Source organism: Larus michahellis, chromosome 1 (assembly GCF_964199755.1).
Source record: "Larus michahellis chromosome 1, bLarMic1.1, whole genome shotgun sequence".
Taxonomy (NCBI): domain Eukaryota; kingdom Metazoa; phylum Chordata; class Aves; order Charadriiformes; family Laridae; genus Larus; species Larus michahellis.
The window spans coordinates 125,935,167-125,958,984 of NC_133896.1; the positions used below are offsets into that span (position 1 = coordinate 125,935,167).

The window sequence follows — 23,818 nt, forward strand, 5'->3', positions numbered from 1 at the left end:
GTCTTCCTCACAGCCTTGCTCAGCCCAGTGCAGAGCAGAAAAATATCCAAAGCTTCAGCACTGCCTTCCTTCCTACTCTTTGCTCAGTGAGGGACAGCTAACCCAGGGACAGGTAGTCTCTTCAGTGTGCTAGATACGTGTCAAGTTCCCTTGACAGTAATGACAGTTTTCCAAGTAAAAGTGCTGTGGGGACAGGTCTTAAAGACATTTTCTGTCCATAGTTGGCCAGCCTGGATTTCTCTGGGCACTGGGCAACAGTCCCTCAGCAGAGTTCTGCCTGGCCAATGACTTCAAGACAAAGAGGCTTCACCTTTGTTGCTAAAGCCACAGCACCCATCTGCACCAGGAACTCTACAAGTGAGAACATGCTTACTTTTAAGTTATTGAAAATAAAAGCAGATCTGACCTTCTCCATGCTCATTTTCTCTGGCATCACAATGATACAGCGGTAGCCCTTAACTGCTGCAGCCAAGGCCAGCCCAATTCCTGGAAGCAAGCAAAGACATGTAGAGCATACAGTGAGGAGCAACAAAGAACAAAACCCACAATGCTAGCTTTGGCATGCCCTGGCTTTAATCAGATTTTCACCAGAGGCTTGAGTACAGTGTCTCTAGAGGGGTGGCAAAGGGGATGTTTCTGACTACTGGGGAGAACTGGATATACAGATGCTGCTAGTACTTTGAGGATCACAGCCAACAGAAAGTTTAGCCAAGGGTGGTAAAACTTGACATGTGCGAACTGCTAGTTTTACCACATGCACGTCACATTTTTCCTCTCTCACCCACTTCATTTTTACAGAAGTAATTTGGGAAAAGAATGAGCTTTATGCTAAAGAAGACTAGAGCAATTGTTTTGATACTGTCAGAAGAGCATTAGAGCCTCTATTGATTCACTTCTGCATTAAATCCCTAGTTTACAGTGTGCCAAAATCAAGTCCTTTCTAAAAGACATGACTACATGTTTGAAAACATAATCCAGGAGTGGAGCACAGACTAGGATCTACCTGGCTGGGGAGCAACTCTGTGGAAAGGGACCTGGGGATCCTGGTGGACAAATAGCCCAATACAAGTGAACAGTGTGCTGCGGTGGCAAAGCAAGCCAACAGGATGCTAGGCTGCATCAACAAGGGCATCACCACCAGAGGTAAAGAAGTCATTATCCCACTCTACTCAGTGCTTGTCAGGCCACACCTGGAATACTGCATTCAGGTTTGGTCCCCACTATACAAAAAAAAAAAAAAAAAAAAAAAGATGTGGACAGGCTGGAGAGGGCCCAGAGAAGGGCCATAAAGAAGATCAAAGAACTGGGAAGCCTGCCATATGAGGAAAGGCTGAGAGCATTGGGTTTGTTCAGCCTTGAGAAAAGGCGGCTAAGGGGAAACCTTATCACCATGATCCAGTATTTAAAAGGTGGCTACAAAGAAGATAGAGATGGGATGGAGTAAAAAGGGACGGAGACTCCCTTTTTACAAGGGGTCACATGGAAGAGACAAGGGGTAAGGGTACAAGTTACTCCTGGGGAGATTCCGATTGAACACAAGAGGCAATTTTTTCACAATGAGAACAGTCCATTTCTCTAGACTGTACTTTTGCCAAGAGAGGTTGAACCAGATGATCCTTGAGGTCCCTTCCCATCTGGTATTCCATGATTCTATGATTAAACACTGTTTGTGATTGAGGTTCTAATGCATTATGTCAACTTGCTACCACAGTGAAGTACCTTGACTGTTAGAGACAGACACCTCATTTCTACTTTAAAAATCTGTACCTCCAGCCTGATTTCTGCCTTCCAGCTTGTTATTGTCTGCCTACCTGAAAAGCTAAGCTCAGAGTGCTTCCCCTGTAGAAGAGAAGCTTGTTATTCAATCACCTCTCTGCTGGATAAGCTAAACAGATCAAGTTAGTTGATATGTGTCTGAGGTCGGGCTGCACGGCACCTCCCCTGCTGTTTTGGGTACAAGGCAAAGTACCAGCACATGCCCACAAGAACGCCTCCCAGGCAGTTTACCCTACACAGAGACTTGCTTGTTCAAAGCTGGCACTGTTTCTACATGGTGCTGGATTGTGTAGGGGTGAAAAAAAAAATTTTTAACTGTTCCTGCAAGACAAGTTAAATATTTCAGGCGTGGGGGGGAAACTTTTGCCAGTCTATTATAGTCAAATATGGATGTCCAATTAAAAAAAAAAGCAGAGGCCTCACTGCCTCGCTAAGGCCAAAGCCTGAAGAGAAGCCATCCAGCACTCTCCCTTATGGTCTGTGATGAAGAAAGCATTTTGAGACCCGAACTCTAACACTTTGTACATTCTGCTAGTGACCTGGAAATGCAGCAAACATCAGAACAGGACTTTGGCTGAGGAAAAAGTGGGATGCAGAGATGACAAAAATGTAACACATTAGCTCTCACATTTAATATACTCAGTAGCTCTGAACAGTAGCCTAGAGAAAAAGCCAATTCTCTCAGGTTACCATCTGCCCCAGCCTTTGCTTTTACATGAAAAGAGACATCTTTCTGAAGTAACTGTCCTGTATCTCCTTCAGTTCTGCCTTCTGTTGTTTGGATTCTGTGGCAAGGAGAACCATTTATCAGGTACTGACCCAGAAAGCAGGATGTCATAATTTGACCTCAGATGCTGGAGGAAAGGAATATGGAGATTTTCCACTACATGCTATTGTTCAGGCAAGAGGTGTTAGTCACAAGGGCTCCAGTTGCACTGCACCCCCCACAGAGCAGCTGCTGATCAAACAGCAACAGATATGACTTCACAGTTCTCTGCTGAAGGCAGGAGAACTGGTCACAGATCAGCTCCTGATCAAACAGCAACAGATACGACTTCACAGTTCTCTGCTGAAGGCAGGAGAACTGGTCACAGATCAGCTCCTGATCAAACAGCAACAGATACGACTTCACAGTTCTCTGCTGAAGGCAGGAGAACTGGTCACAGATCAGCTCCTGATCAAACAGCAACAGATACAACTTCACAGTTCTCTGCTGAAGGCAGGAGAACTGGTCACAGATCAGCTCATCATCCCAGTCCCTCCACTAACAAAAGCTGAAGTGGATCAAGAGAACAAAAGATTTGCCTGGCCTGTGTCTATCATAAGGCAACAGTGGATGCCCAGGAAACAGTTTAAGAACAGGACAAGACACCTCTCCAGAACAAATCAGGCAGGAGAGTAGCTTGTAGCTCAGCTCAGGATCCTCCTAATAGCAGCAGCATATTTTATATTGAACTAGCTTAAGGGAGAGCATTCCAGGTATGTTTACTCTCCACCAACAGATCAGCTTAACAGAAGTACAACAGCCGTGACACAGGAACCCCGAGTTAACTCCAGGCTGCTTGGATCATCAGATGCTCTGCCCTGGCCCCTAATTAGCGGGACTGTTCCTTCCCCCTGCCCTCCAAGGAGGAGATGCTGACCCAAGTGGAATCTGTTGAAAAATCTAGGTGTGCAAGAGGTATGCCAGCAGACAGTGCTGTGGGGATGCAGCTCATCTCCCATCTCAACTGCACCAACATGGGAAAGGCCGTTTCTCAAACCAGGCCCACCTCACCTGACAAAGGGACCATAGGACTTCCCAAATAGAATGGGAAGATCCAGATTCACACCAGTCTTTTGGTGCTTTTTTTTTCCTCAATAATTTCAGTCAGACTTTAATTCCTGAATAGGACCTGAAGACCCTGGTGAATATGGCCTAACACTTATTTTCTTTTAAAGCAAAAGGCCTCTGCAAATTTAGCAGACCTCCTTTCCAGCTGTTCTGCTCAGCATAGGCACTGCAGAATTGCTCCTCGTGTGAGATGGAAGAGGCATTGCTCCCTACACCATACAAGCAGGAAGGGATCCCTTTTCTTCCTTGCATAGGCAGCCTCCATGCACCAAACTCAAGTCTGCCTCTTCCAGGAAAAGCACCACAGCATTTTCCTCACACACTTTACTAGGGTCTCTCCATCCCCTACCTGTGTTTCCAGAGGTTGGCTCTATGATAGTGTCCCCAGGCTTCAAGATCCCAGCTTTTTCAGCATCCTCCACCATCCTCAGGCTGATTCGGTCCTTCACACTGCCTCCAGCATTGAAGAACTCGCATTTTGCCACTGGAAAAAAAGAAACAAAGCAGAGTTCTTAAACAGCAGTCATTTGTTAAACAGGCTGCTGATCCCAAACGTATCTGCAAGACCAACTCTTAACATGTCTGCCCAATTGACCTCCCTACTTTACATCAGAGATGGGGGATTCAGTTCACAGCATCTCCAATGTTAAGAGTCACAACAACAGAGCAAGTTTGGTACTTGATGCTGGCCCCAGAAGCCAGGAACCCACACTCTGTCAGTCTCAAAAGATGATCTCTCCTTTCATCTTTCCTCTTTATTACAGCCCAGGCATTAGGATGAAAAGCCCCAGGGCTCTTCCACTGCTATAGCATGGGGGAAACAGAACTCTACCAACATGCCTTGCCTCTTTTCCCTGCTACATTCTCCAGCCAAAGACTTTCTGATCAAACTGGAAGTTTCTCCCCTTGTTCAGTCTACACTTTCACTTCAGTACTCACAGCACTAATCCCTTCAATGGTGTTAAGCACCACCTTTCAGGAGTCTGATCAGAGCCTCCAGATATCTCCACGATTACTGGATTTAAAAAACAAACAAAAACATTCGCTGAAAGTTTCATCCCTTTCATCATTTTCCATGATCTTTAGTGGTGACTGCAGATCTGCATTTGTACACACACTGATGAAGCTGTCAAAAACTTCATAAAACATTTTTAAAATTTAAAAGTTATTTTCTATGGAAAAAGTTTTACTTTTTCTACAAAAATGGAAAAGTTACAGGGAATGCCCTCATGAAGTACAAATTGAAAGATGTTTTAGATGACCATACCCTAAAAATCTGAAAAACTGCCACAGAAAAAGAGGAATTTTTCTCACCATGTTCTGTAGGGTACCTGCACTCCTCCTGTGCCCAGGTGGGACTCCAGTGGACCCACTGCTAACCAGGACTACCCAAGTTTCTGAAACAGTGTTTCTTATTTTGATTTTCTGCTTGCAGAAGTACTCACAGAGTTCACACTTGAGCCCATACTGCTTCCCAATCTTGTTGATTCGCACCAAGGGTGTATTGCCAACTTTATCGAGGATGCTTGGCAAGATTTTCAGAGGCTCTGGCCTGGTACACATACAAAAAAAGTCAGCATATTCACAGAGGGGGCCACAGGCAGATCACACAAAAGCAACACAGCATTTCCAATGCTTTTTATTCAACCAGCTTTCTCCCCCACCTTTACCAGGCTAGTTATTTTAGATATTTTAGTTTAAAAGAATGTCCATTGGGTATAAATTCACAAAACATCAAGTCCTTGACCAAAACAAGGTTTAATCAGACATCAAGCCAAGTGCTGAAGCAAGAATGAAGTGCTCTGCACTTCCTCCTGGCATGAAGTAGTTTAGCAGTGCTGACAGTCAGCTATTTTATAAGCAAAAGGCATTAACAGTGCAATCTTTCATCTAGTCAGGGAACTGCTTGCCAGGTTACTTAAAATAAGTTAGTTCCAGTTCATGTAGTTTCACATCTTTGGTGCAAGGTCCCTTAATCTGGGTTCTTAGCTTTGCTTATACGTGGAAATTAAGAAGCACCAGTGTATCCACATGCTAAACAGCATCAATTTAAGTCAGTCATCTTTTGTTAAGTCCACGTGGCTCTGAGGGGACCTGGATTAGCGCTGTACTGAAAATCAGCAAATATAAGTAATACTTACAGAGTGGTATGACGATGGGGGGAGGCAGAGATGGGTTTCCCAAGCTTCCATGTGCATTTGCTAGGTGCATCAGGGCGGATCCACTCCCTTTCCTTGTCATTAGACTTGCAGTTCTCATTGTCCATCCCACCAGGGAGGAAATATTTGCCAGGTGCATGAGGGCATGAGTTCATATCTGGCTTCTGCTGGAGAGGACGTCTAGGCATTTCATCCTTGGGGGAGGGGGACAGAAAAGAAAGAAAAAAAAAAACAAACAAACAAAGAAATAAGCGAGGGGGGAAGAGAGAGTGTGATTTGTATGCCTTGCTGTAACAAAGTTAGTGCATCTTTTGAGACTATCAAAGTTACTCAAGTTCTGCACCATGGAAAACCACCCATTCACACTCACATCACCATCCTTCCTAAAATAGCTAAAAATCATGTTACTCATAAGGAGTCATTATTCTTGTCTCTGTCCCTTCACTAATGTATCTATTTCCAGTCTAGTGGTTCAGCACACAGTTCTTCTGAGGGAAGCTCAACAGAAACTACCCTGGTGGCAATTTTCAAGACAGCAGTATTGCCTATAAGCCAAAGAGAGCAATGGCAACAGTTAGCCTTTAACACCCAAGAACAGGTTCTACCACTGACTACAAGAGATCCTATCACTGTACCTAAGACTCAGATGTTCGGGGAGAGAGCATAGTATGTCTCAGACAAATCCCATCCTCAAATGTCCGCCTTGTTTTTCCCTTATGTGAAAAAGGTCACAACGAACTTCACTTCCCACTGTGAAGATGGGAAAGCATTTCAGCGGAATTTTGATTTGCCAAATCCTTATCTCCAAAATGAGAATCTTGCACTGCAATGCTGAGTGCAAAAGCTCAATGCAGTGCCCTACATGAAGGGAACTTAAACACACTGAAGCATGTGCTTACTGTAACTACCATCCATAAATATCAAGAAAACAGGACTAACTTCATGGGAGACACCCCTCCCACACGAAAAAAACAGCTCTCTGAAATAAAACCTCCCCATTCCAAGCAGAGAGAAACAGGGTAAGACTACGTGGTGCCAAGAGACTCTGAATTGCTACTTGTAGTCATGAAGGAGAACTCTTCCAGAAAGGCCACTGGTTTCAGTAGCACCTACTTCCATAGCATTCCAGAAAAAAAAAAACCTAGAACTCCCTCCAAAAACACGTAGGGCTTTCCCAAATTCTGGTGACAGAAAGGCAGGCAAACAGTATTCCCCAAAGACCAATGAGTACCTTAGACACAGAAACAGGCCTTTCTGACATCAACTTCTCCATGTTCTTTGGTGACGGCACAGTAGATCGGACTTTCCTCAGAAGATCAAGTACTGTGGGTCACAAGACTGGAATCTTCTTCAAAGCTGCAGATCATTAAAAAAAAAAATAAAAATCAGGAAAGAGCCTCTTGCAGGGGCAAGACAAACATCCCACTTTCATAGGGAAAAATAGAAGCTGCAAAACGAAGTGACAATGTCTTGTGTAAACAGGATAAACAAAAATGATCATGCGGCAGAGGTACTGCGCAAGACCAGTGAAGGGTCTCCTGACCCTGTTCTTCTCGCATTACCTGATTTTTCCCCTGCCCTGCCTTCCACAGCTCAGATCCAGTAAAGGAAGCAGAAAATATCTCTATTGAACTGTCTGCAACTCCATAAGCTTGAAAGCCACACAAAGTAATAGAAAATACTCCAGTTTGCAGGATATATACCTGTAGGGACACCGAGGGTGAAAGGGCTTCATGGGGCCATCACCAAAAGACCCTCTACACAACTTAGGAAAAGACTTCATATAGGAACACTTGTAGAGGCCTCTCTGCCTTTGGGGAGACCTTAAACCTCACAAGTTCCTACCTCAACTGAATCAGTATTGCATGCACAATTGTAGTGATGCTGGATATAACACACACAGTAAACAGTTCAACCACAAGGAAGCAAGGAAGCCTTCTAGCAGGCTTTTTGTTTTAGAAATTAGTAAATATAAAATAGAAGCAGTAAGTTCATTTCTCCTACTCCAGCTAGTTGTTCATAGAGCCTGCCTGTTTCCTTTCCATTGAAGGCAAAAATCTGGCTGAAGTCTTGGACAGTGTGGGGTTTTTTTCCTAGTATTTGTTTTTCTCATCACCGTTTAGCAGCAAGATTCAAGCTCTTTCCATTACTGAATTGTGCTAGGCCTGGAAAGGGTCCTTGGCCTCATCCTCCTTCTTCTGACAAACACGCACAAAACAGACACAGCTTAGATCAGAGTTGATGGTCTGGTAAAACACTGGAAAAAAGCTGAACCACAGGATCAGTGAACTTTAGCATTTGATCCTGCAAGTTAACATGCACCACTAACCACGACTGCCTTATGCACACACCAATTCATTTATTGCATGCCGAAGGCATTTAAACTGCCCTTCTTTAGGAAAAAAAGCCTCCAAAGGCACCAACTTTCCAGATTAAGGCTTGAAATAATTCTCCTTTTGCATATAAAGTCTTCCATGGTACCAAAATGATATGATTCTCCTTTATTTAGGTTACTACATGCCCAAGAGCCAAGATGGACTACATCCTGTCATAGGCTACTGACCAGGGCTAGACTGAGAGACACCAGTCCAAGAAAGCTAATATCCCATAAATACACATAATCTAAATAACATCAACCAGTCTTTGTTACCAGAAATTAGTTTAGTTCCAGAATGAAACCCAGCCTTCATTTCTATTTCTAGAAGGTGCCCGGTTCACAGTTCACAATATCAGCATTTTTTTTAACAAAGAAAAACCACTGAAGAAGTTTCAAGTCTTTCTATGAGTCGCATTCACGTGCTCCTTTAGACAGCTGGCGTGCGATACTGGACATTGACACTGACTGCCTCTGCTCACAGGTAGCACTGACAATATTTACAAAGTCCATCTAATAAGGGTACCTTGCTGCCAAAGGATCAAACCATTTCAACATTCAGAAAGAAAGCAGCAACAGGTTATAGACAGGAAACAGCAGGTTTTATTCATCTTCTAGGTTCTGATAAAATAGGAGGGCAAAACCTTTAAAAGCTTTAAATCACCAGTCCTCAGTGTTGTTCAAGAGGGTCCAAAATTGCAGAGGAAGGGAGAGAAATTTGTTGCAGGAAAAGTTTCAGAGGTTTCAAAAAATAAGTATTTGTTCTTTGTATTGAAGGAAGGAAAGAAAGAAATTAACATGGTGCTCTTCAAAAGCTGCCTTTTGGAGGATTCCCTCCAATTTGGGAAAGACAATACCATCTCATTTCCCCTATTGTAAGGCAAAAAAAAAAAAAAATCCACAATCCACTAACAGCATCACCCATCACCTCTTGAATTAGGAACAGCAGAAATGGAGGAAAAGCTATATTTATCACCTTCAACTAAGCTGTGAGATTCTCTCATACGTTTAGAACGGCAAAACTCTGATGTTTCATCAAAGCTTCAATAATGGGTCCAGAACTCTGAACAAAAGCGAGGATAGAGAGAAAAAGCTAACCACAAGCACTGCCAACAAAAACTCTGTCACCAAATACTAACCTTAAGTAACATCATTCATTGAAAGGAACACAAGATCCTCTTCAGTAAATCCCTTCAAAACATTTTATTAGGCATTATTTTAAATAACCCCACACTCACCCAGGCCAAAGTAGATAAGTATGCATATATACCTTTACAAAGTCAAATTCTAATCATGCTAGTAGAGAATCAGTCTTAGCTATGTTCAACCTAACATCTTAGGGTTTTGAAGAAGGACAAAATTCTAGGACAGAGTTGGTTGTTCTCCACGGGGAATTATTACTGCAGCACTCAGCAGAGACAGATAAAGGCATCTGTGATGGCTTACTGTTCTACCTAAGAAACAAGTCAAGAGCCCAAGAGTGACTTGTCATGTTCAGTACCAACAGGAAGATCTCAGATCTTCAAGCTCCTTCAGTGCTACTGATGAACTCCCTGAACACCACCCAGAGCATGCAACCGGTGCTTACAACGCTAGATGATGCAACTTCAGCAAAACAGGGGGAAGAGGTGGTCAGCCTAGGACACCCAAATTCCTTCCAAGACCCATGATCCTGCCTACAGGCCCAAATTGGGCCATAGGAAGCTGATGCTTCCTACTGAGGAAGATCTTTGGGGGGCACAGGGGACCTAGGAAAGGGGGTGAGCAGAAATTGACAAAACAGAGGACGACAGCAACTTCTTCACTAGCCTGACCCTCTTCTCAGTCTTTCTTCTGGGAATGTAGACTGGGGAGACAGGACAGGAGAATGGTGACTGCTGCTCCAGCTGCAATTGATGGCTGCTTAAGAGTCTGAGGGACATAAGCTGCAGGAAGAGTTGCTCATCTTCATGACAGAAGTTCTGTCAGCCTGAATTTAAATTTGCTGTAAAAGGGAACACTCCCATAACTAGCTAGGGGTGTGGGCCGAGTCTAACTAGACAAGTCTGACTAACTTCTGCCATTATATCTGCAGAGGGCATGAGGCAGAAAAATCAGAAAGACAATTTACAAAGTCACTTATACCTAAGTCACGAAGGGGATTGGGGGATAGGCAGAAGTATGAAATCCAGAAAGCCTCATGGGCAAGGCTCACACCTCTGGATCCATCTCCATGAGACCTTAAAGACCTAAACTATTTCTCAACTCCTACAGAACAGGACTGAAGGTCACCAAGTGAAATTAATCCCCAGCCATACTAAGCTGAGCTCATTTCATAGATATGTTAGGAGCTATACTTTCTAAGGCTGTTTACAGTATATGATGTCAGCACTAATGCAGGCAGTTAAAGAGTACCATGTATGCCAGAACCTAATTAACTCGAGTCTTGTCTGAAGCAGAAACAAAGCTGTCTAAAAGGCAGGTGTAAGAGGTGGATCAGAGAGAGATGCCCCAAGGGCTAACTAGTCAGCAGGAGATGAGATATAGGATTTCATTATGCTGCGGCCTGAGAACGGGAAACTTTGACATTAAGCAAGTACTTTACTTCGTGAACAAGTAAACCACTACAAACCAGTTCTGCTCACTCTGAGTATCACAGGGTCTTAAGAGAGCTTTAAGATCTTTACAGGTTTAAAGATGTAGCAGTACCCATCCAGCCTTTCAATAGTGTTCAGAAACACCACAGCTGTAAGTGATGCATCTGCATCTGGTTTTTTGTTGGTTTGTTTTTTTGTGTTGTTTTTTTTTTATTTTTTTTTTTTTTCATATTTCCCCCCAGCTCCTCCCTGCTACTTCCTCAGTAGTGGGCAGCCATCGCTTCTGTGTCAGGAGATATTAAGTGACACGAAGTAACTGGGGTATGAATTAACAACACTGTGGCTCTGGGAAGAAATACTTTGAGAATTGAATCTTATCTATTTTCCTTGCCAGAGCAGATGATCACACGTGTGTCCTCTCAATGACCACTCTTCCTTTCAAGGCTGTGCTGGCATACTTGGAAGCCTCCTGATATGAAATGAGTAGTTCTTTAATGCCTCGGTAACACTGCAAAGATGTTAAAACTTCAACAGCAAAGCAAGTTAAGGCAACCGTTAAGGCAATTGTTATGCTAGAGATGAGCCCGTAAAAACATTAAAGTGTTCAGCCTGCCTTCTCCCCACAGAAGGGAAGCTGTGCACGCAGCTGTAACTCAGGTGTCCTCTGACATCTCCATTTCCTGAATTCAGTCCAACCCTGTCCAGGCTCACCTGATAAGTTTTCTGAATGAAGACTGAAGTCTTCGAGGAGCACAACAGCATTAGAAAAAAGACTGGAGGATGTCTTTATCTGCATTTTTGTCTGTTGCAGTCAGAAAATTTCATTATTACTTTCCCTGCTTCTAGTTCCCTTTCACACAAAGATGGACCAACATTACTCTTGATCTGTTAAGCTCACCAAGTACATGGAGGAAAGCATTACAGGCACGGTTAACAGAAGCACAGAGATTACGCAGGGTGCTCAGCATAACAAAAAGAAGGAGCTGGAGTTCTGCTCTCAGTTTCTATCCAGTCTATAAAACAGGTAGAAGCACAGCTCCCCTTCCCCAGCATTACGAGGCATCACATCTTTTGTTAGCCCAGGGACGTCTGATAAAGGCTGGCAAAGAAACACTGGTCACCAGTGCCTGGGCAGGAAGCCAGCTTTTTAGCTGATGCATGTTTTGTGGGAAAGATCAGCTGCCGCCCACTCTGGCTACATCTGTAGAGCTTTTGGCAGGTATCCACAGTCCAACCATGAGCAGGGTGCACCCTGCTGCCTGCCTAGCTCCTGTGTGTCTCACATGCAGACAGCAGGCACCTGCCAATAGCCAGAGGCCAGTGCATCTGAGCCATACTGGCAGGCTGCTATGCTGCCGGTGCCAGCTAAGTGACATACCTCAGCCAGCATGCATGCTCCAGGACACGGGGCCCCCATGACCCTTGCTACCAACCACAGTTTTTAGAAGTACTGCTTTGGCTTCAGGAAAGCAGGCTAGTTAACTCACACACAGAAGGGTCATGATAGGATATTAAAGAGCCACCAACTAATATCAAAAAAGGATAACCTGCCCAAACGCCCCAAGTATTGGACTTAACCTAGCACCTAAACGGAGATCATCAGTAGCAATCTCACTACAGCCATTCCCCTGCTAAGAAATACCAATTTCTGAGCAGGTCGTAGTTTCACAGGAAATACTTTTCCTCCTCTGACACAAAATCCCCAGATTTCACTTATCTCCATACTCTGAGTTTTCCCTCCTTGCTGCAGCACAAGTTTTACAGAACACAGAGCTCTTGTGCCTCAACTCAGCAAACAGACTCGTTTAAAGGGTAAACACTCTGAGTAACTTTGCTGGAACAGGGCCCAACGCTCCAAAATCTCCACGGTCAAAGGCTTTAGGATTTAAAAAAAAAAAAAAAAAAAAAAAAAATATACAGAAGACTAGATACTCAAACAGGAAAAGGAGAGGAACTGCTTGTCTTTCAAGTAATGTCTAGTTCAGTAATATGCTACCAGCATTACTAATATTGCTATTGAAGTAGGTCTCACAGGTCTCAGGCAATATCAGGCCCTTTCTAATAGGGGAAGGGCAACGCATACAATAAAGTGCAATAGAAAAATCTTCTTAGTCCAGTGCATTAGGCAAAAAACACTGGCAAGAGACCGCCACGGTACCTACGAGAACAATGGATGAACGGCCAAGAACAGCCAAAGAGCTGGTGCCAAACCCAGAGAGAACAACAAAAGGCACAATATCATCCTGCAAGCCTGTGTAAGAAGCAGGGAGCCGGCCTTTCCTCCCTCGGCTTCCCGCCCGGAGGAGGCAGCCCGGGGGGCCACAGGCACCCTCCCGAAGCCGGCGCTGCCCTCCTCCCCGCCGGCAGGCCAGCTCCAGGGCTCCGCTTGCCCGCAACAGGCCTGAAACCCCCCATTCCCATTTCTTAATCACAAAATAAAAGCCCACCCATGTAGTACAACCGCATCCACCCACCAGCCCGCAGCCCGACATCCTTCCCCGCAGCGAGGGGAAACCGCCACGCCACGCCACGCCACGGTGACCGTTTAACGGCCGCCCCTGCTGAGGCGATGCGGACACCCGCAGCTCTCCCCCCGCAGCTCTCCCCCCGCAGCTCTCCCCCCGCAGCTCTCCCCCCGCACCCGCGGATGATGCAACGGGCGGTGAAGGGGATGCAGCCGCCACCTTACTCACGCGAGCTCCTCAGGACGCCGACACCGCCCACCCGCGCTGCAGCGCGGCACACCGGCGAGGAGGAGGAGGAGGCGGAGGCAGGAAAGGGACCAGCCCCGGCCTGGGGTTAAAAAGAGCCCGCGAGCCCCTTGGCCCCGCCCCGCCGTCGGCCCCGCCCTCCGGGGGGAGGGAGCGGGAGCGGGCGAGGCCATTGGCCGCCACGGGGGAGTTGGCGAGTCAGGGACAGCCAATGGGGAGGCGGCGCGCGGCCACACGGCACTGCCGCCTGCAGCCGCTTGGCGACCGGCCCGGGCCCTTGCCGGGCCCGGGCGGGGCGGAGAGCAGCGTGGACGGCCCGATGCCGGAGCTCGGAGGGAAAACCAGGGGCAAAACGGACGGGTTTCCCCAAAGGGGCCCCGCGGAGCCCGAGAAGAGGTCTCTGCCGGGGGCGTGGGCCCGAGGGGGCGCGGCCAGGCCGCGGCCTTCGAAGGCCGTGGCCGTGAGGGAAGGAACAGGCACCTGGGCTGCTTGTAACACCCCGCGCGCTGTAGGTGTTACTGGCAGCCTGCCGGATTTGGGGAAAAATAATACCCACCGCATCAGAGGGGCTGCTGTGAGGGGAGTTTCACGGGTGGGGCTGCAGCCAGACACCCCCCCGGCAGCTGAACCCTCTGAAAAGGCCTCAGGGCTGTGCTGCGGCTGGCCACCCGGCTTTGCGGCCCTGTCTCAGCTTGCCCAAAGTCGACATCAGGGGGAAGAGAGAGGACCCAGGCGTCTCTGGGTCTGGTGTCAAAGCCTGAAAATACCCATCCTGGCACAGGGAGGAGGTGGTGAATGCCCGAGCTGGAAATGGTGCTACAGAAAGTAAGCGTGACCCTCTCACTGAAATAAACCCACACCGATCATTTCGCTAGCGGTAGTTGTGCCATGAATCAGGAAATGGGTTTATCCCAAAAGGTGCCAAGCCCTAAGCATGACTCTGGAAAACACCTAGACGCTTTCTCTGTTTGAAGCTCCCGTGTTGCCTGCAATTTGTCTGCTGGTGTGCTTGCTGGCACAGAGGCAGGCTGCACACTGCTTTTGAAGAAGGAGCCAAGGCCAGGCTGGATGGGGCTTTGAGCAGCCTGGTCTAGTGGGAGGTGTCCCGGCCCATGGCAGGGGGGTTGGAATTAGATGATCTTTAAGGTCCCTTCCAACTCTAACCAGTCTATGATTCTATGAGAAGGAGCAGCCACCTCGAGCCTTGTGGGGGGGCTGTCCCCTAGCCAAATTGGCTTCATCTCTGTGAGTCCTTATGGCACCAGTGCAATGGATAGTTATTATGCCCTGATGTAATTATTACATTTTTGATGGTGCCTGAGAATGTGATGAGGTATTCGGCTGGCAAGTCGCTCAGTGTCACATTGGCTCCATCTGCACTGTTGTGAACAGAGCTTTACAGTGTGTAGCACAGTGTGCAGGTGAATTTAAGACACTCAGTGCAAATTGTCTCAGAATACTTATTGACAACCACAAGGTACTCCAGGTTATGCAGAAAGCTAAAACAAAACAAAACAAAACAGAAATCCTTGCATGAAAGCATGAGATTCCAAAAAGGCTTACCAGAGTGAAACATCCCAAGAACATAGCTTGTTGCTGTAGAAAGTCCAAGCAGCAATTTCTTCTGTATCTATGAAAAATACCAGTAAAGAGAAAAGCAATTCGAGGTAGCTTTATTTTAGAACATGGTTCACCCTGAAGTGTTCCATGTGTTTTAGGTAATCAAAGGAGTGGAGACAACTGTATGCCTCCATCTGTACATATAGATACTACGTAGTGTAGCTGTTTGAAGAGTATGGCATGCTATATAAAAATAAAAAGGAACAGGATGTTTTAATCCAGTGGTAAAAGGAGACTTTACAACTGGATATGACTGGTCTGAAGCTGAATGACCGATCTTAGGGTTACAAAGTCAAGGGTCTCTCTGGTGATGAAATGGACCATGACTAGAATATGGGGTGAAATTTATGAAAAAACACAAGAAAAGCACAGAGCAATTAAAAACAAATCAAGAGAATAGACAGGTATTTTATATTGGCCTTAAATAAACAGTGACACTGAGGCAGCTGTTTCATTACATATGCTAAAAATACACACAAATTATAGAGAAAAATTCACGTGTTGATGACAAATTACATTGCTTTTTCCTTGCCCATTTCTGCATCAAAGTAGATGTAAACCTACTTTGAATCCCATGTTGTTATCCTCATTTTCCTAAAGATTTACTAGAAAATACTGCTGTTAAACAGGACAATTATTTACTTTAAATCACAGTTTACCTAGCTAATTATGTCTGAAATATGCATGTAAAGTGAGGTTTGCACAAGTAACCATTAGCCCCACTGGAAAACCATCAATTGCAAAAGCACGTGGAATCAGATTCTAGCTTGCATCTGGTGCAGCTAAATTACAGAAAGATGCAAGAAGAATGCAAAGTGTGAAAATGGTAATGCTAAGAAGAGCTGGGCCTTGAAACGGGTACCAGAAAAACGGTGAGACACCAGGGCACGCGTGAGGCCCAGTCGCAAAGCACAGCGAAGCAAAAATCCATGAATATTTGGAACAGAATGGGTGCAAGTGTTTGAAAACTGCAGTTGTACCCACAGAAGGTACCCAAGGAGGGATAACCACACCTTTTATGCCTTTCAGCAGGGACTGAGTCAGCTCTTCTGTCTGAAAAAGTGCCAGCCTCGCAGCAACCACTGCGAGTTCAGGCAGATGGACGTCGACACCTGAAATCAGCAGCACAGATGGATTTGCCAGATCCTGTAAAATGTAAAACAGACACCTCAGAGAGTGACAGCACTAGGCACGTTGGAAACTATCTAAACATAATGTGTGAGGCTAATGAGAGGGATTTGTAACTGCAGCACAGTTCTGCACTCAAAATTCCATCTCCTTCACCATGTCAGCAGCCAGGTGAAGGTAAGCTAGCGACACTTACAAGAAAATAGGAATTTTGACTTAAAAAACTGACTTAAAAGATATCCGCAGCAACAACGACCCACACTGTGCCATTGGCATCAGTGGCATTAAAATCAGTCATTGTGGCTGGGAATGAATGCACAAAGCTTTTCTCCACCCCACTGCCCGCTAATTAGACCCGTTATGGCTGAGCCAAATCAGTAGGACACTTAGATTATTCTTCAACCCAGCCTTGCAAATAACTCCCATAAATCAGCAGGTCACTACCAATTTCATAAGTGGAGCCACTTAAGCCATTTCCTGAGATCGGACAACACTTAGGATTATTTTTCTCCCAAGGAACAAGAGAAGTCATGGTGAAGGTTGGTCTATAGTCAAAGTTATGATTTGATCAGTGTAGTGGCGATGTGATGCCAACTGGAATATTAACATAGAACTAAACTGTTTAGGAGCGGCAAGCAGAGAATGTTGTTTCTTGTATCAGTGATGAGTAGACATGCTGAAAATGAAGATCCCTTGGACAAGTGCAACCAGTGATGAAAGGGAAGGGGGAAAAAAAAAGGTAAAAGCTGTTGTGGTAGGATCACTAAAGGAGGAAGATCAGGTGGAGAAGGCTTTTTGTGAGAGACTAATGAAGTCACCGAAAGAACCAGTGGTGCTTTGGTGGTACCCAGAGCCCAAGGGAGAGCACAAGGCTTTCGCGTAAGCTCATGAAAATGTTTTTGTACAAAGGGAGGAAAAAGCAGCCCAAGAAGAGCCACTCCGTATTTTAACTGCACGGGAGAGGCTGCAAACAATTTGGAGGACATAATCATAGTTCAAAATGATCTTTGACAGACTGGAGAAATGAGAAGAGAAACTAAAATAGGAACTTGGCCGATAAGGACAAATGCAAAATTTTACAGCCAGGCAGGAGCGATCAACTGCTTGAGTTGCCATCTGGACAGCAATTGCGTAGAGCAGAAGGTATAACTGTAGTGCCATGCAAACTCAATGTGAGTCAACAAGGCCCTGCTGTTGTGAAAAAAGCAAATGTCATACAGGGTTATGCAAACAGGAATATAGTCTGCAGGACACATGGCACTCTTGGCATTGGCACGCTTTGTTGAGGTACCATGGCCCATCTGGAATGCTGCATTTCAAAAAAGATACGGCCCATGCGGGACATGGCCTGAGGAGCACAAGAAGAAGGTGTAGAGAGAAACATGGCCCAGGAGGAAAGACTGAAAGAAGTGAGGTTGTTCAGAGAAGAGAAAACTGAAAAGAGGCAGAACTGTCTTCCCTTAGCTAAAGGGCAACGAGGAAGGGGATAAACCATTTTTCGTGTTCCTTCAGAATAGGAGAAAGTGGAAAAGGTCAAAATTACAGTAAGGAGGATTTAGGCCGAACATCAGAACCTCAGCACTGCTCTGCTGGAAGGGACATCCTGAGGTCTGCAGTTCAGCCTCCTGCTCAAAGCAGGGTCTGTCTAGAGATCAACCCTGGTTGCTCAGGCCTTGTCCAGTCAGGTCTTGCAGGCCACCCAGGACAGAGACTGCACAGCCAGTCCAGTGCCTGACTGTCCTCATGGAGAAAATGTTTTCCCTACACCCAGATGGAACGTCTCCTCTTTCGATTTATGACTTCAGTAAAGATCCCAACTTTTCCTCTTGCTGACCTCCCTGTAGGCATAAGGAGGTGGCTGTTAGGTTCCCCCACAATTGTCCCATCCCTGGGCTAAGCAAGCCCTGTTCCCCTGACCTCTCCTCACAGGGCCACCACTCCAGCCCCTGACTGTTCTGGAGGCCCACCCCTCACCAACTCACTCCAACTTATTCATGTCTTTTCCCTCCTGGGGGCCTAAAATAGTAGCCAGTATCTCGCTATGGTCTAATGGGTGCCGAGCAAAGGGGCACCATCACTTCCCTCAGTCTGTTGACTGTCCTTGTTCATCCCACCAAGGATGCAGTTTCCTCCCCTTTGCTTCAAGGACACACAGTGGCCTCACGTCCAGCTTGCTGCCCACCATGACCCCCAGGGCCTTACCTGCAGAGCTGCTCCCCAGCCAAGCAGTCCCCAGCCTGTGCCCTGCCAGGGGTTGGGCCACCCAAGGGGTAGGACTTTGTCCTTGTCCAGTTTCACAAAGTTCCTGCTGGCCCATCCCTCCAGCCTGTCCAGGTCCTTGTGGATGACTGCCTTGCCCTCTAGTGTGTCAGGTACACCACCCGGTTTGGTGTCCTCCACATTCATTTTCTCCTCTAAGTCACTGAGAAAAAAACATTAAAAAAGGACAGATACGGGCACAGACCCATATGGTACTTGTAACTGGTCTCCAGGGAGGGTATGAACCATTAATCACTGCCCTCTAAGCCAAATAATCCAGCCAGTTTTTGTCTCATCTGGCAAGCCACCCGTGCAGACTGTGAGAACCCATCTTGGATACTGGGGTGGAGTGAGAAACTGTCAGAAACCTCACTCAAGTCATCTGCTAGTACTGCAAGGAGGACGTAATCTGCTGCTCTCCCTTCACTACAGATCTGTTCCCTTTGCTGAAGATGTTTTTCCTGTAAGGTGTTACAGCTGCCACCACATGTGTGTTTTGAGAATCACAGAGTTGTCCAAAAGACCAAAGGCTTGTCTCCTTGGAGGCTGAGCAAGAACTGCAACTAAACGTCTCTTTGTTGTGGTCAACACAGTCACACGAAAGGGTCAAAAATCATGAGTCAAACACCTCCAGAATGAAAAGACAGGCTCAGACATTAATGAGACTGTTACTTTGGTTGGCTTCTGGCCTGTCTTAAGACTTCGGAATTTCCCTTGCCCATCTCCAGCCCAGCAATGCAACAACTAATGTTATATGCAATCCCAAAGTCAGTAATGCAGTCTGCTCACTTCCCACTTGTGCTTTGTCCAGAAATCAGTTCTTCACTGATCAGTTCTTCTCGCTGCCTCAGTCTCTTTTTCAAGTCTCTTCCTCCTGGAGCTCCAGGAGGACTTTTTCCTCCACCAAGACAAGAGGAAGCAGAGAGGAAGCATGCTCCGTGTTCACTGGAGAGGAAGGAGGAAGGAAGAGGAAATGATGGAAGATGCAGGACTATTTTGATCCGTGAAGTGCTCTCTCATCTGCCTCTTAGACACAAGCAGTATTAGCTCTCCAGGGAATCAGGGGTGGGTAGAAAAGGGAGGAGCAGTGGCTCCCCCTGGCTCTTCCACAGCTCTCAGGCCCAGGAGACAGGCTGGTGCACAGGCTGCTGCGGAGGCAGTTCCCTCCCTCCCTCCCTCCCCCCCGGCTGGAATGCAAGACAGCTCCAGGAAGAAAGCAAGAACGATCTGAAACACGGCCAATATTCCGTCACATAGGTAGCAAGACTTGAAATCAAGCCAGATGCTGGCAAAAGCACAGCAGGCCTGAGCCTGGTAGACTAAAGGCTTTTTCTGTGAAAAACGACGAGGCAGGGAGACTGGTTTGATCACTGCCTGCCTTTCTCCCCACTTAGTCTTGCGGCTCACTGAAAACAGAGCAGAAAGAATTTTATTATTTTTTTTTCCTCCAGACCTAACTAAAAGAGCAGCTTTGGAAACAAGAGACCTGGAAGTGGCCTAAGAGGGTAGATTTAGATTAGATATTAGGAAGAAATTCTTTACTGTGAGGGTGGTGAGGCACCGGAACAGGTTGCCCAGAGAAGTTGTGGATGCCCCATCCCTGGAGGTGTTCAAGGCCAGGCTGGATGGGGCTTTGAGCAGCCTGGTATAGAGGAAGGTGTCCCTGCCCATGGCAGGGGGGTTGGAACTAGATGATCTTCAAGGTCCCTTCCAACCCGAACCATTCTATGATTCCATGATACAGCACACTGATTTCACAGGGCTCAGGAAAACAGCACTCCATACCTTCGTCAAAGATGCATGAGTTTGTCCCAAAGGAACACTGGAATCATAATTATTTTTTCTTCCTAGTGGGCACAGTGTGCAGAGTTCTAAATATCTTTAAGGTATTTGGATCAAAGAGGCAACCATGCTCACACAAGCTGCTGCAGGGCTCCGGCCTCACCCGCATCCCACCACTTCAGCAGAAGTTACCACCTTTCTGCTCTGCTGAGGCACAAACGCGCCTTTGCTCCTGTCAAAACCATCTAGTTGGAAAGCAAACACCCAAACTGAAATTATGAGACAGCACCCAACCCGATTATCGGAGCACTGCTAACAAGCAGGCATTTGCGTCTTAACAGTTGGAGATAAGCACACCCTCCCCACTTTGCATATGGTGAAACGAAGCCAGGGGCTCCCAGAGGTAGTCTGTTGGCAGCAGATCTGGTTTCTTAGCTCCCACCATTCAAACCGGATTCCACAAATCCAATTTACAATTGAAACTTTAGATCAATTGAATTAACACCTTATTTTGGCAGGAACCTCCAGCCGCTGCTGGAGAAATACTACGGGACTGTGGTATAGGATAGCAGTGTCCTTTCACCAGTGGTTCTTCTTGCTGGAGGTTACAATTTTATAAGAAACAAAACATGACATGCATTAACAGGGGATTAGATCTTTATGATTGATAAGCACCTCGCTGACAAGGAAGGATTGTCCACATAGTTGAGAATTGCTTCATTTTCCATCATAGTTGAGGAGAATCGCTCCATTTTCCTTAAGCATGGATTTAACAAATTGAACATTGCAAAAAGAATTTGGAGACATTTGTAAAAAAAGTAACCTTGGCTAATCAGATTAATGCAGAAACACTTGTGCGTAGTTTCAGAATGTATCACGCAGCAATTCAACGTGAAGATATCAACGTGATTTATCCTACAGACATTTAGCTGTAATTTCGGGTTTTTTCAAAATCCACTCCAAGGTAAAATTGTGCTCTACAGCAACGCAGCTCAGCTTCCTCCTTGCAATAAACGGCAAATACAGCCTCAAAGATTCTCTTTTCTGACAGCCTTACCTAGGAGGCGTAATTTCCTTACCGGCTGAAGTGAGCGCACACCAACTCCGTTGTTTTTTAGCTCTGCCTTTTCCTGAAGCAGACTGGTTTTTGGGGCAGCCATCAGTGAGCGCAGCAGCATCAGCAGTTACAAGCGTTTGGAGAACAGAGCGATTACCATCCCCCCGCTTTCACTTCTAACAGATTAGAAGACAGTACATTCAGTTTAAGGTGCTGTTATAGATTAGTGGCAATGGACGTAGTTGTCAATGCCCAAAGGTTCACAGCTGGAGCAATGCAACGTAAGGAAGAATCATCTTTAAAAAGCCATGACCCCTCTCAGTTACTCATTTCTTCAACTAAGTGTGCTCCTTCTGCCAAAAGTGAGCTGCCTTATTCTCTACAGACCACCGCAACAGAAACTTGCAGGGTCTCTCAACCAGAACCCTTACCATTTAGAAAAAAAGAAACACACCACCAAAAAAACAAAAATAAAAAAAACCACAAAACCCCAACTCCTAACCCCAAGTTGCACTCTTGATACTTAACTTTATCAAGTAACTATGGAGAGGTTGTTTTTTGATATTTTTCTTTTTTTTTTTTTAGTTGAAGACATGCTCCACCAGCTCTAAAAAAAAAACAAAACAGAAGGCAAAGAATCACTCAAAAAATAGCTCAAGACAAGAGCTTGAGACCTGTAGTCTATGTCCTCATTAGTCATTTAAAGAGCAGCATCCCATCTAAAGGAAAGGGATAATTTTTGTCAGATTCTTATAAAAAAAGGCTTTATTTTGAACAAGTTTTCTCCATTTGGTTTTACAGTCTCGGCATACATCATATTCATGGACAAGCAGCATTTTCACAGAATAAGAGCCAAATACAAAGAAGAGGAAGCCACTTGGGATTAACAGTTTCAACCTAATTGACTCAGACTTCAGAAAATACTGTATGCTGTCACTTATTTGAGGTAAAGGAATTCCATAAATTAAGATCCACTGTTTAACAGAAGAGCCAACAATGAAATATTTGCGAGAAGTAGGTACGTTTGGGAAGGAGGGGAAAAAAATTTTACTCTAAGACACTGTGAGCAACAATAGGAGGGGGAGGTAGAATTTCCACTTGGTTTGTATTGGTAAACCAATACAGTTTGGACTACCATGTATAAGTGTTCAACCAAATTTGTGCAGTTTAAATTTCAAGTTTGATGAATTTTCCTGGTGGTATAGTCTTAAAAGGTGAGCCTAACTGAAGATACATCGTGAGCTTAGTTTATATGCTGAATGCTGTCACTAGATAATCATTACATGATCAGGTAGTGATTGGTGCCCATGTTTTTTCCTTTGAGGATCCAGTAAAATCCATCGCTTTCAATGCCTATTATGACATATTCCAGTTACATGGTTAATTTTTGGGTAGTTGTATAGGCAGACCATAAAATGATGAGTTTGGGGGGATTCAAGGAGAATATTGGGGGGAGAGGGAGAAATCAACCTTCTACTATCTGTTCACACACAAATATACCTGCAGTTTAACAGTGTTTAGATAAACAGATGAAAGCTGTTACAGGGACACATTTATATTAGTTTAAAATTAACTTCTTTATAGAGCAAATCAGCTTCTGCAATTAATCTGTCTAAAAAAAAAAAAAGAGATCTTAAACCTTTTTAAATAGTATCTGCATTATACTAGATACTGTTTTAAAAAACAGAAAGACTATCCTCACCTTTTTGACCTCAAGATTTAAATTAGCTCACTAATAATCCTAAATCACACTGAAGAGGAAATGGAAGGGGACTAATATCCTGTAAACTGCAAGAACTAAATCAATGTTAAAGTCCTAATGCCTAGCAGAAATACCACAGGTTTCAGTTCAGCCATCTAATGCCAGGCACTGTTCAATTTCTTCCAGTGAAAAGAAAACATAATTTGACTTATGTACTTGCAACAAAACATTAATCAGTGAAGCTATCTTCACATAGAGAGATATATTTATTTAAAAAAGGTTATTGGCAAAATAAATTCCACAATCTGGTTGGCCAAACCATCCAGTGCATACAAAATAAATTCAAATTGAATTGGTGCAAGAATTTAGTTTTAAGAGCCAAAGCAGATGCATTTATAAAAGCTCATTTTTCAGTATTATTTTGTTTGCCAACTTCAAGTTCCGGAGAGCAAAATGGTTTTATACTTATTTTGGAGGCAGAGAGAAGCTGGTTTCTTAGTCTGGCTATGTAATGCTTCCACATCTTTTCCATTTCTTTCCCTTTTTTTTCTTTTAAATAATAATCAAGGAGCAGATTTACCATTTTGCAAGTTATCTGACTCAGAACTAAAGCACTAGCAAATTCTCTCCCCCACTGGCAAGCTATATTGTATTACGTAGCTTCATGTACATAAAGTTGTATTGTGCAGATATACGACCGCTGACCAAAATTTCTTACGTTACACTTTGAACAAAAGCAGACATGAATTAGGTTAAACTGCAAGTCAGCCATTGTGCAAATTGTCTCTCAAGATGTTCTAGCAACATTTCTGTTACAGCTTTAACTCCTTATGAGACACA

General features: G+C 45.0%; 1 protein-coding gene across 7 annotated transcripts in view; it reads right to left on the minus strand.

Moving 5' to 3' along the window:
* The window catches only part of LOC141749400 (cystathionine beta-synthase-like protein), a 28,136-nt gene extending 14,571 nt beyond the window's left edge, over window positions 1–13,565 (minus strand). For 2 of the 7 annotated variants that reach the window (XM_074602853.1, XM_074602819.1), the window contains exons 1-6: window positions 13,413–13,565; window positions 7,001–7,125; window positions 5,752–5,963; window positions 5,056–5,162; window positions 3,960–4,094; window positions 407–486 (exon numbers count right to left, since the gene is read on the minus strand). In XM_074602853.1, coding sequence (XP_074458954.1) covers window positions 407–486; window positions 3,960–4,094; window positions 5,056–5,162; window positions 5,752–5,963; window positions 7,001–7,042 — 576 coding nt within the window. In that variant the 5' untranslated portion in view covers window positions 7,043–7,125; window positions 13,413–13,565. Of the gene's footprint in view, window positions 1–406; window positions 487–3,959; window positions 4,095–5,055; window positions 5,163–5,751; window positions 5,964–7,000; window positions 7,188–13,360 lie in introns of those variants that run through there. The other 5 variants (XM_074602861.1, XM_074602827.1, XM_074602844.1 and 2 more) reach the window with 5 other exon arrangements.
* Between the last annotated feature and the right edge of the window lie 10,253 nt (window positions 13,566–23,818).